General features: G+C 40.9%; 1 protein-coding gene and 1 pseudogene across 6 annotated transcripts in view; both read right to left on the reverse strand.

The window, feature by feature from the left end:
- Positions 1-13,018, reverse strand: part of WDHD1 (WD repeat and HMG-box DNA binding protein 1) — an 85,000-nt gene that overhangs the window by 44,316 nt on the left and 27,666 nt on the right. For all 6 annotated transcript variants that reach the window (XM_077941042.1, XM_015143729.3, XM_077941041.1 and 3 more), the window contains 4 exons: positions 11,935-12,041; positions 11,556-11,697; positions 6,369-6,576; positions 1,181-1,368 (listed from right to left, as the gene is read on the reverse strand). In XM_077941042.1, coding sequence (XP_077797168.1) covers positions 1,181-1,368; positions 6,369-6,576; positions 11,556-11,697; positions 11,935-12,041 — 645 coding nt within the window. The remainder of the gene's footprint in view (positions 1-1,180; positions 1,369-6,368; positions 6,577-11,555; positions 11,698-11,934; positions 12,042-13,018) is intronic.
- LOC106999438 (large ribosomal subunit protein eL31 pseudogene) lies at positions 12,238-12,691 on the reverse strand (annotated as a pseudogene).

The raw sequence follows: 13,018 nt of genomic DNA on the forward strand, positions 1-13,018 counted from the left end.
GCTGGAGTGCAGTGGCCGGATCTCAGCTCACTGCAAACTCCGCCTCCCGGGTTCCGGCCATTCTCCTGTCTCAGACTCCTGAGTAGCTGGGACTACAGGCGCCCGCCACCTCGCCCGGCTAGTTTTTTGTATTTTTTAGTAGAGACGGGGTTTCACCGTGTTAGCCAGGATGGTCTCGATCTCCTGACCTAGTGATCCGCCCGTCTCGGCCTCCCAAAGTGCTGGGATTACAGGCTTGAGCCACCGCGCCCGGCCCAGAAATACTAAACTTTTTAAGAGCTCAGGCCAGGCGCGGTGGCTCATGCCTGTAATGCCAGCACTTTGGGAGGCCAAGGCGGGTGGATCACAAGGTCAGGAGATCGAGACCATCTGGCGAACAAGGTGAAACCTCATCTCTACTAAAAATACAAAAATTAGCCAGGCATGGTGGCGGGCACCTGTAGTCCCAGCTACTCGGGAGGCTGAGGCAGGAGAATGGTGTGAAACTGGGAGGCGGAGCTTGCAATGAGCCGAGATTGCACCACTGCACTCCAGCCTGGGCAACAGAGCGAGACTCCATCTCAAAAACAAAACAAAACAAAAAGAGCTCAAACCTAAGGCAAAAAGCCAATATATTCATTTTGTCTATTCATGAAATATATATTTAATGTGTACTGTATCATACCTTGTTCCAAATCCTAAGAACATATCAGTACACAAAACAAAAATCTTTATCTTTGTGTAGCTTACATTCTGGTGGGTGGTGGGGTGAGGAAAAGGGGCAGATATTTTCCCCCATAGTACTTACCACCTTCTAATATACTATTAGTTGCCTTCTAAGAAAACACCTCCTTACTAGAGTTTTGGAGTCAGTATAATCTTCTATATAACAATGACTATGAAGAATAAGGTTTGAAAGTATTGCCAAGAAACAGTGCAAGATAGTAATATTTACTTATGTTCATTTAATGTCATTTTGGAAAGCAGAATTTTATTTAACGTCATTTTCAATAAGGTTGAAACAAGATTAAAACTGTGAACTAACCATAAAATAAACTAACCACAAAACTATAATCAACCAAAGTGCTCCAGGCTACTTAATCAAAGTTTTAAAAAATATGTTTTATCCAAAAAAATTACTTATAGTAAGAAAAAAGTGCTGAAAACCTTCTAATAAGTTAAGTGTAGATCCAAGGCTTACCATGAATCTGTGAGTGAGATGCAAGGGTGTAGAACCCGACTGAAATGGCTTTTGCCTGGGAGTTGGCATGGGTCCATCATAAAATGGCCTTTGGGATGTTACAAGTGGTAGATTGTGAATGCTGCCTTCCTGACCATCTTCCTCCTCCTCTTTGAGAAGACTAGAACCAGTTTTTAGCATTGAAATATCTACAACACAAAGGATCATAATTAAGGGAATCACGAATACCAATGATTTGTAAAAAGGAAAGCATATGGAATCTAGTAACTTTTTCATTCATATGCAATGACACTGACATGCTATTTGCCTCTTTCACTGTGTTAAAGAGATGCAGTGATGGTGCAAAAGCAATGGTGGGTAAAATTCCTAGTGCCCTGGCACCAATCAAGGCAGGGGCACCTAACTGTATTAGTCATTACCGCATTGTTAACCGCTACTCACTTGCAGTAAAAATATTAATTTTATTAAATCTTGACCCTTACACAGTTTTTTTTTAAAGTTGTGTGCTAAAATGAGAAGTGTGATGGCTGTCTTAAAAAAGTACTTATGCAATTATTTGAGTTGTAAGCTGAACTAAGTGATTTTTTTTCACAGAACACTACTTTTACTTGAAAAACAAATGCCAAATAAACTATGGTTATGCAGAATTGGATCTTTGGCAAACATTTTCTCAGAAATGAATGAAGTGAGCCTGTCAATTAAGAAAAAATAACTGGCAGGATTTGTTGCCAACGACAACATTTGAGCTTTCGGGCCAGGCGCAGTGGCTCACACCTATAATCCCAGCACTTTGGGAGGCCGAGGCGGGCAGATCACTTAAGGTCGGGAGTTTCATGTTGACCAGCCTGGCTGGTCAAATATAAAATTTTGTATTTTAGTCTCTACTAAAAATACAAAAATTGTATTTTACGCCTGTAATCCCAGCACTTTGGGAGGCCGACGTGGGCGGATCACGAGGTCAGGAGATCGAGACCATCCTGGCTAACACGGTGAAACCCCGTCTCTACTAGAAATACAAAAAATTAGCCGGGTGTGGCGGTGGGCGCCTGTACTCCCAGCTACTCGGGAGGCTGAGGCAGGAGGATGGCGTGAACCTGGGAGGCGGAGCTTGCAGTGAGCGGAGATCGCGCCACTGCACTCCAGCCTGGGCGACTGAGCGAGACTCCGTCTAAAAAAAAAAAAAAAAAAAAGGCCGGGCGCGGTGGCTCAAGCCTGTAATCCCAGCACTTTGGGAGGCCGAGACGGGCGGATCACGAGGTCAGGAGTTCAAGACCATCTTGGCTAACACGGTGAAACCCCGTCTCTACTAAAAAATACAAAAAACTAGCCGGGCGAGGTGGCGGGCGCCTGTAGTCCCGGCTACTCTGGAGGCTGAGGCAGGAGAATGGCGTAAAAACCCGGGAGGCGGAGCTTGCAGTGAGCTGAGATCCGGCCACTGCACTCCAGCCTGGGCGACACAGCGAGACTCCGTCTCAAAAAAAAAAAAAAAAAAATATTAGCCAGGCATGGTGGCACATGCCTGTAATCCCAGCTACTCAGAAGGCTGAGACACGAGAATCGCTTAAACCCGGGAGACTCTGTCTCAAAAAAAAAAAAAAAAAAAGAGCTGGGCACAGTGGCTCATGCCTGTAATCCCAGCACTTTGGGAGGCCAAGGAGAGTGGATCATTTGAGGTCAGGAGTTTGAGACCAGATTGACCTACATAGTGAAACCCTGTCTTTACTAAAATACAAAAATTAGCCGGGCATGGTGGCGGGCACCTATAATCCCAGCTACTCAGGAGGTTGAGGCAGGAGAATCACTTGTACCCAGGGGACAGAGGTTGCAGTGAACTGAGATCACGCCACTGCCTTCTAGCCTGGGTGACAGAGCAAGACTCCCTCTCAAAAAATAAAAAAAAGAAATTTGAGCTTTCAATTAAAAATTAAGATATTGGAAAGCCTCTATTTGCCATTATGAGCTTCACAACTTTCTAATACTTAGAAACTGCTGATGAGATTGGTAACAACACTAGCAGATATAATTTATAGGCAGGTGCTATGACTCATGCTTGTAATTCCAGCACTTTCGGAGGCTGGGGAGGGAAGATCACCTGAGGCCAGAATTTCAAGACCAGCCTGGGCAACAAAGCAAGATTCCATCTCTATAAAAAATAAAAAATTAGATGGGCATGGTGGCATGCATCTGTAGTCCTAGCTACCCAGAAGGCTGAGTGGGAGATCTGCTTGAGCCCAGGAGTTCAAGGTTATACTGAGGTGCATACCACTGCACTCCAGTCTAGGTGACAGAGCAAGACGCTATCTCTAAAAACAAAAATTAATTAATTAAAAACAACATATAATAAAAAACAAAAACAAATACTTTATATTAAATAAAAAGTGTCAAAATAAAGATCTATAAACTTCAGTGAACCAGTATTATCAATTCATATGTTACAAAATTAAACATGATTTTAAAAAATCCATTCAACATTCAAGTCAGATCAATGAATTTTTTTATTTTATTTTTTTCTGAGACAGGGTCTTGCTCTGTTGTCCTGCCTGGAGCTCACTGTTGCAATCATGGCTCACTGCAGCCTTCACCTCTCAGCCTCGAGAGATCCTCCTACCTTAGCCTCCCAAGTAGGTGGGACTACAGGCACACACTACCACACCTGGCTAATTTTTAAAGTTTTTTCTAGAAAGAAGGTCTCACTATGTTGCCCTGGCTGGTCTTGAACTCCCGGCCTCAAGCAATCCTCCTGCCTGGGCCTCGCAAAGTGCTGGGATTACAGGTGTGAGCCACCATTCCCAGCCAGACCAATGAATTTTAACATAATAGAGCCGTAAGAGTTCACTGAAGTTTTCAGATTACCTTTGCAAGTAATCTTTAGGAAATGATCATCTTCTGAGTCTTGGTGCAACATCAAAGAATATCCACAATTAGTTGAATGTGCTATTAAAAGATTTCTTAAAATACTTCTCTCGGCCGGGCGCGGTGGCTCAAGCCTGTAATCCCAGCACTGTGGGAGGCCGAGATGGGCGGATCACGAGGTCAGGAGATCGAGACCATCCTGGCTAACACGGTGAAACCCCGTCTCTACTAAAAAATACAAAAAACTAGCCGGACGCGGTGGCGGGCGCCTGTAGTCCCAGCTACTCTGGAGGCTGAGGCAGGAGAATGGCGTGAACCCGGGAGGCGGTGCTTGCAGTGAGCTGAGATCCGGCCACTGCACTCCAGCCTGGGCGGCAGAGCGAGACTCCGTCTCAAAAAAAAAAAAAAAAAAAATACTTCTCTCTTTTCATATTACATATTTATGTGAGGCCAAATTTTCTTCATACACTTGAAACAAAAACAATGTATGGCAATAGACTTAATCCAGAAGATGAGAGAATCCAGCTGTCCTCTATGACAGACATTACAAAGATTGCAATGCCACTCTTCTCACTAAATTTTTTTTGTTCTTAATAAAAAAGTATTCATGTTTACGTGTTTATTGTTATTTTTAAGTGAATAAATATTTTTAAATTTCTGAATTTTAATTTCTAATATGTAAATGACAATAGACATAACTCTATATAAATAAATGCTCTCTGAAGGGTCCTCAAAATTTTTTAGAGTATAAAGTCTACTGAGACCAAAACATTTGAGGACTGTGGTTCTATAAACTCTATATGACTTTAAACAGCACAACATAGCACTGCACATTGGCATTTTACTTGATAATGTTCAAGTGTTATTTTAGCATGTGAGTTGTTACAATAAGCACTCTATTCAAAGATTTTAAATTACCATCTCAATTTCTTTAACAATACAATACTATTCAGGTTATCTATTACTTCTTGAGTTAGCGAGGTAGTTTGTGTCTTTCAGAAAATTCGTCCATTTCATTTAAGTTGTTAAATTTATGGGCATAGTTATTCATAATATTTCCATTATGCTTTTGATATTAATAGTAGCGCTGCCATACAGACAAATAATGTGAGTTACAGCTGTAATTTTAAATTTTCTAATAGCTATGTTTAAAAAGTAAAAAGAAAACAGCCATAATTTTAATAATATAGTGCATTTAAAATACATATTATCATTTCGACATGTACTATGTATACAAAATTTTCCAGGAGTTTTACATTCTTTTTTTCATATTGTCTTCAAAATCTGGCTGCACTCCATGGTAAAACCCCATCTCTACTAAAAATACAAAAATTAGCCAGGTATGTTGGCGTGTGCCTATAATCCCAGCTAGTCAGGAGGCTGAGGCATGAGAATCACTTGAATCCCGGAGGCAGAGGTTGCAGTGAGCCAAAATCACACCACTGCACTCCAGTCTGGGTGACAGAGAGAGATTCCGCCTCAAAAAAAAAAAAAAAAAAAAAGTCTGGTTGCACTCATAACATATCTCAATTTGAACTAACCACATTTCAAGTGCTCAACAGCTACCTGTGGCTAGTGGCTACTACATATTAGATAGCACAAATCTACAGATCTATAGTGATGGCCCACCCCTCTTTCATTCTCTATGTTAGTAATTTGTGTCTTCTCTTTACTGATCAACCACGATAGATATTTATTAATTTTATTGATCTTTTCTTTTGAGATGGAGTCTTGCTCTGTTGCCCAGGAGGGCATGCAGTGACGCGATCTCAGCTCACTGCAACCTCCGCTTCCTGGGTTCAAGTGAGCCTCTTGCCTCAGTCTCCTGAGTAGCTGGGATTACAGGCATGCATCACCACACCCAGCTAATTTTTGTATTTTTGTAGAGACAGGGTTTTACCATGTTGGCCAGGCTGGTCTTGAACTCCTAACCTCAAGTGATCTGCCCATTTCAGCCTCCCAAAGTGCTGGGATTATAGGCATGAGCCACCATGCCCAGCCTTATTGATCTTCTCAAAGAACCAGCTTTTGGTCTCATTGACTTTCTCTATAGTTTGTTGTCTTTTTCTGTTGTCAATTTTGTTGAATTTTGCTCTGCATTATTTCCTTCCTTCTATTTGCTTGGGGTTTAGTTTTCTCTTTTTCTAGTCTGCCACAACAGAAGCTTGGATTATAGATTTGAAACCTTTTTAAACAAAGTCCTAATGCTATAAAGTTTCCTCTAAGCACCATTTTAGCTACATTCTACAAATTCAATAATGACTTTAACAGTGTTAATAAAAAATCCAAAATATTAATCAACAGGATAATCACATGCACAAAGTCAAATTCTTACCAACTGAGTTTTCATCATCTTCTAGGATGTGACTTCGTTGTCTAAGACGACCTGAAGCCATCATGAGGTCATCATCTTCATCATCATTTATAATCCCTTTTGAAAAAGAAGGGATCTCGACTGCATTGTCATTTAGAAAATCACCAGTATTACTCATATCATCACCATCAAAAAGATCATTGTAATCCTTTTCCACTCTGCTAGATACCTTGAACAAATTAATACAAATTATAAAAGTGAATGATTTAGAAAAACTCAATTACTAAAAAGGTAATCTTTTAATATGCACCTATAAATTCTACCAAGTAGCAAACTCACTGAACAGATAAGAATAATTAGTAAATGTATTTATAAGAATTGCATTTATATTTACACGATAAGACCCAGTTCTTATTTCAAATGCCTTATAGTCTGGGGATGGGATAGGAGTATAGGGACTGACATGTAAACAAATATGGTATATGCCAAAATATAAAATAAGATTTTATTCCTCAGAAGTCATTTCCCAGCAAAGTCACATTAATATGATAAAGTTCCTATAAAGTCTCTCATATTGTAAGACATGCTCTCATTTACTTTTATTTTGAACAAGATACTGCATAAGATACATTTTCTTTATATTATCTCAGTTAAAGTTACTGTTTTGATACTTATAAAAATAAAGTGATAGAACCAATAGAAAAACAAAGAAGGCAAAGAAATTCTACATAAAGCCCCGGCATGGTGATTCACACCTGTAATCTCAGAACTTTGGGAAGCCGAAGCACGTGGATGGCTTGAGCCCAGGAATCCAAGACCAGCCTGGACAACATGATGAAATCTCATCTCCACAAAAAATTAGCCAGGCATGGTGGCATGGGTCTACAGTCCCAGCTACCTGGGAGGCTGAGGTGGGAGGATCACCTGAGCCTGGAAGGTCGAGGCTACAGTGAGCCATGATCTCACCACTGCACTCCAGCATGAGTGACAGAGTGAGACCCTGTCTCAAAATAAACAAATTTTTAGATCACTTTAAAAAGTGAAATGGTAAGCAGATACACTGGAAAGATCTCAAGTTACTCCTATAGGATGAATAAAAACTGTACAAATGTTAAGCCAAAGGAAATTTATAGTTTGGTATAAAAGTCTAATAAGAACACCATTAACAGATTAAAAAATATTACATCATAAACCTTTTATTTTCATTCATTTATTTATTTATTTATTGACAGAGTGGAGCCTCGCTCTGTTGCCAGGCTGGAGTGTAGTGGTGCGATCTCGGCTCACTGCAACCTCCGCCTCCTGGGTTCAAGCTATTCTCCTGCTTCAGTTTCCCAAGTAGCTGGGACTACAGGCGCGCGCCACCACGTCCAGCTAATTTTTGTATTTTTAGTAGAGATGGGGTTTCACCATGTTGGCCAGGATGGTCTCGATCTCTTGTCCTTGTGATCCGCCCGTCTTGGCTTCCCAAAGTGCTGGGATTGCGGGCATGAGCCACTACGCCCGGCCTTTTTTTTCTTTTTTGACACAGAGTCTCACTTTGTCACCCAGGCTGGAGTGCAGTGGCATGATCTTGGCTAACTGCAAACTCCATCTCCCAGGTTCAAGTGATTCTCCTGCCTCCGCCTCCTGAGTATCTAGGATTACAGGCCTACACAACCACACCTGGCTAAGCTTTGTATTTTCTGTAGAGATAGGGTTTCACTATGTTCGCCAGGCTATTCTTGAACTCCTGACCTCAGGTGATAAATCCACCTCGGCCTCCAAAAGTGCTGGAATTATAGGCGTGATCCACCATACCCAGACCGTCATAAACCTTTTAAATGGAAGTAAACATAATTGTGCTCTGAAAACTGATGTTTAATAAAATGAGATGAAAAGTATTTCTAAATCCATAAATTGAAAAATACTTCATATGAGTAAATTAATAACTAAGTGCTATAAGAAGATATTTAACCAATCCATTTATAATCCTAAAAGTTTATGTACTCAAGTTGGTAAAAAACTGTTTTTAGATTTTCTTATTAAAAAAACGGGGAGGAGGCCGGGCGCGGTGGCTCAAGCCTGTAATCCCAGCACTTTGGGAGGCCGAGACGGGCGGATCACGAGGTCAGGAGATCGAGACCATCCTGGCTAACACGGTGAAACCCCGTCTCTACTAAAAAATACAAAAAACTAGCCGGGCGAGGTGGCGGGCGTCTGTGTTCCCAGCTACTCGGGAGGCTGAGGCAGGAGAATGGCGTAAACCCGGAAGGCGGAGCTTGCAGTGAGCTGAGATTCGGCCACTGTACTCCAGCCCGGGCGACAGAGCCAGACTCCTTCTCAAAAAAAAACAACAACAACAAAAAAAAAACGGGGAGGTCAGGCGTAGTGGCCCATGCCTGTAATCGTAGCACTTTGGGAGGCTGAGGTAAGTGGATCACCTGAGGTCAGGAATTTAAGAACAGCCTGGCCAACATGGTGAAACCCCATCTCTACTAAAAATACAAAAAATTAGCCGGGCGTTGTGGCAGGTGCCTGTTATCCTACCTACTTGGGAGGCTGAGGCAGGAGAATCGCTTGAACCCAGGAGGTGGAGGTTGCAGGGAGCCGCCATCGCACTCCAGCCTAGGCAACAGAGGAGACTCTGTCTCAAAGAAACAAAATTTTTTTAATGGGGGACTGTGCCTCATATTTATGATGAAGGCGATAAAATGTTCACAGGTGTGAAATTAGCCCAGCTAATTTTTGTATTTTTAGTAGAGTTGGGGTTTCGTCATGTTGGCCAGGCTGGTCTTGAACTCCTGACCTCAGATGATCCACCGGCCTCGGCCTCCCAAAGTGCTGGGATTGCAGCTATGAGCTACCGCGCCCAGCCAAGAATTTTTTTCTGAATTCACTTTTTGTGTTTACCAATGTTACACATACATATATATTAGTTGAAAAGTTTTACAAGGTGTGCCATGAAAATAGCCCTCTCCACAGCCCCAACTTACTTCTCTACAGAATAAATCTTTCCAGCTCTTTTAGTTGTTTCTTTGCTACTTCTTCCATACCTGTAAATCATATTCTAGCAGAATTTTTTTTTTCACTTTTTTTTTTTTTTTGAGACGGAGTCTCACGCTGTTGCCCAGGCTGGAGTGCAGTGGCGCGATCTCGGCTCACTGCAAGCTCCGCCTCCTGGGTTCACGCCATTCTCCTGCCTCAGCCTCCTGAGTAGCTAGGACTACAGGCGCCTGCCACCGCGCCCGGCTAATTTTTTGTATTTTTAGTAGAGACGGGGTTTCACTGTGGTCTCGATCTCCTGACCTTGTGATCCGCCCGCCTCGGCCTCCCAAAGTGCTGGGATGACAGGCTTGAGCCACCGCGCCCGGCCTTTTTTTCACTTTTAATCACTGTGTTTAATAGATCCTATTAACTTCCATCTATGGAAGATGAGGATTTGGTACCCTTTCATAACCACCCCAACTGCCATGCTTGCATGTACACTATTCTCCGACCCCAATTCTCCCAATATAGATAGATACATCCTCCTTGTGGTTCAATCAATATACAGTATTTAGGTTAGTAAGCTCATGCAAATGTTATTCATAGCTGAATAAAAATAATAGCCAACACTTTTAAAGTACGTCAAACTTATGAAGTGTGCTAGACACTGTTCTAACTATATGTAATTCACTTAATCCTCCCAATAACCCCAAGTGGCTGGCATTATTCCTATCTTTTAACAGATATAGTATACTATGATCACTTGTCCTTTCTTTTACAACTTTTTGTTTTCCCTGGAGTTAAACTCTCTCTTTACATCTTTTCTCTTAGACAAATTTGCCAAAGATGATTTTCCCAATCTCCTGCCTGAAACGCCTAACGCTGGCTGACAATGTTCTGAGAACCTAGTAGAACTGAGATGGTCATTTCAACACTCAAGTATCTAATCTTTCATTTAATCCTCTGTTTTCAGTACAGTATTTCCCCCTTACCCAAGACCATTCAACTGTAACCAGTGTCCCTAGACCAAGGACAGTCTATTTCATCTTTTCTAAAAAAACAAATCTCCAACATTCTGCCAGAATGCATGTGAAGACAGGGGAGGGCAGGTACTCAGCTTTGAACACATATGTTGAAACTAGAGGACTCTACTTGTTTATTAAATCACCTCTCCTGTCTTCGGCCCCACTTTTAGAAGTACCTAGTGCTACCAAATTCTGAATCTCTGGGGATTCAGTGAGGCAAACTGAGTAGCACCTCAGCTTCCAGAAACTAGTTTTAGAATTCAACTTTTTGAGAAGTTGAAGTGAGTTTCCAATCATCCTTCTATTCTCTAGCCTCCCTTTTTTAATTTTTATTTTTTAGATGGGGTCTCACTGCCATCCAGGCTGGAGTGCAGTGGCATAATCATAGCTTGCTGTAGCCTCAACCTCCTAAGCTCTAGTGATCCTCCCACCTCAGCCTCCTGAGTAGGAGCATAAGACTACAAGCACACACCACCATACTTGCCTAATTTTTATTTTTTGTAGAGATGGGGTCCCACCATGTTGCCCAGGCTGATCTCAAACTCCTGGGCTCAAGATACCCTCCCAAAGTGTTGAGATTACAGGTGTGAGCCACTGCAGCAGGGCTCAAAATTATTTTTATAATCATCCCTTCAACTGTCTTCTTAAACCTTATGGGATTATGCATTCAAAAAAATGCCTTTAGAATAGTCTTTGTGGGAGTTCCAGGAGGGACAGATATAAAGGCATGTATTAAGTCTGCAATCTGTAATCAGAAGTCTAAACTAAGACTTGAATATAAATAGATACATCTACTAGGCAGGGTGAATAATGAACAAAAGCAAGAAGGTATAAAACAAGGTGCCTGTTTAAAGTTGCTCAGTAAAGCTGTTTGGCTAAGCACAGGAGGTGTATGAGTAGTTCTAAGAGTTAAGGCTAATTCAGAGTAGATATAGTTTGCAGGCCAAACTGAGATCTGATACGAAATAGTATTTAATGAAAGGTATTCCTTGGAAAGGCATTATATACAGAGAAAAAAGTTTCTTAGTAAAATACACTTGGGAGACATCGGGTTGAACAAGTAAGAAGTTTTCTTACTATAGATTACTACTCAGAATCTACTATAGTAACATGAAAAGTAATTTTCCAAGAAAATAAGGCAGTTTTGTGGTGTCTTCCAAATCCATATGATCACAGAAACATTTTGGAGAAACCGTTGTACCATACTTCTTTTTACCTTACTGCTTGATGTCTTTCCACTGGGGTCACAAACATTCTCTAGAAGCCCTAGATTTCCTTCTGCATCAGTATATGATATTCGACCACAAGTAGGATGCCATGCCAGACCACAAATTGCATAACCTTTCTCATGTTTCACCCTAAAAATTAAAAAGTAGTTTCTAAAAATACTGTCAAGAAAAATATAAACTGTACATTTCTTTAGGTAAATTTTAGTAAAGATTAAGTGACTTTTGACAATAATTTATAAATAATATAAATTTAATTATATTTTCATTCTGACAATCTGATGGCAAATTTGAAATGTTTCGAAATAAAACAAATACAAAACTAATAACGATGAGCAAAGAAGAGACAAAAGATATACTAAATCATACCTTTCCATGCAGTCTTTGGTTTCCACATTCCAAACTATAATTAGACCATTAATACTACCTGCAGCTAAATATTGCCCACAGGGAGACCAGGTTACTATATTGAGGGTCTGTAAAGAAAAGCAGTCAATAAATAATGATTTTGTAAAATTTCAAACTAAATACTCATTTTATTACCAAATTCAATTTTCTTTACATTTTTTTTTCAAGAATTTGGAGAGCAATCAACCAAATTCAAATGTTTATATCCCTGTTCTATATTATTTCTAATTATATTTGATACACAAATGACAAGACAAAGTTTGCTTTTATTTTTTTCAATTTTATAACTTTATTTGATGTATTTGACGATCAGCGATCAGTTTCTCATCCACACTGACTGTCTGTAGATTTTTGAAAGTGGTAACAGGTACATAGGTAACCAAAGTATAGAGCTTATTTGGTGAATCTTCATCTTCATTACGTTTTCTGGACAGCCGCACACGGATTCGGTATGGGACATTCCTTATTCCTCTGGCCCAGACAGCTTTGTTGAGCCTAGTATCAATGCGCACATCTGGAGTTCCCATCTCCTTCATGGCAAATTTCCGAATCTCTTTGAGTGCCCGAGGGGCACGCTTCTTGAAAACCACTCCATGGATGCGCTTGTGAATGTTGATGGTGTATTCTCGGGTCACCATCTCGTTGATGGCAGAACGGCCCTTTTCCTTCTTGCCACCCTTCCTTGCGGGAGCCATTCTGCCGGGTCCAAGTTGGAAAGGAAGAGCCGCGAGGTATTGTAGAGTTTGCTTATTTTCTAACCTTATTTTTCAATAATATTCAAGTATCACTATCAGCTATTACTTTATCATGAAAAAGTTATACTGGAACAATTTTATTTTATTTTTAGAGTCAGGATCTTGCTCTGTCACTGAGGCTGCAGTGCAGTGGCAGTGGCACCATCATTATTCACTGCAACTTCCAACTCTTGAAGCTCAAGTGATCCTCCTGCCTCGGCCTCCCAGGTAGCTAGGACTACAGGCACGCACCACTACACCTGGCTAATTTTTTAGTATTTTTTTGTAGAAATGGAGTCTTGTTTTGTTGC

The sequence above is a fragment of the Macaca mulatta genome, chromosome 7, assembly GCF_049350105.2.
Source record: "Macaca mulatta isolate MMU2019108-1 chromosome 7, T2T-MMU8v2.0, whole genome shotgun sequence".
Taxonomy (NCBI): Eukaryota; Metazoa; Chordata; class Mammalia; order Primates; family Cercopithecidae; genus Macaca; species Macaca mulatta.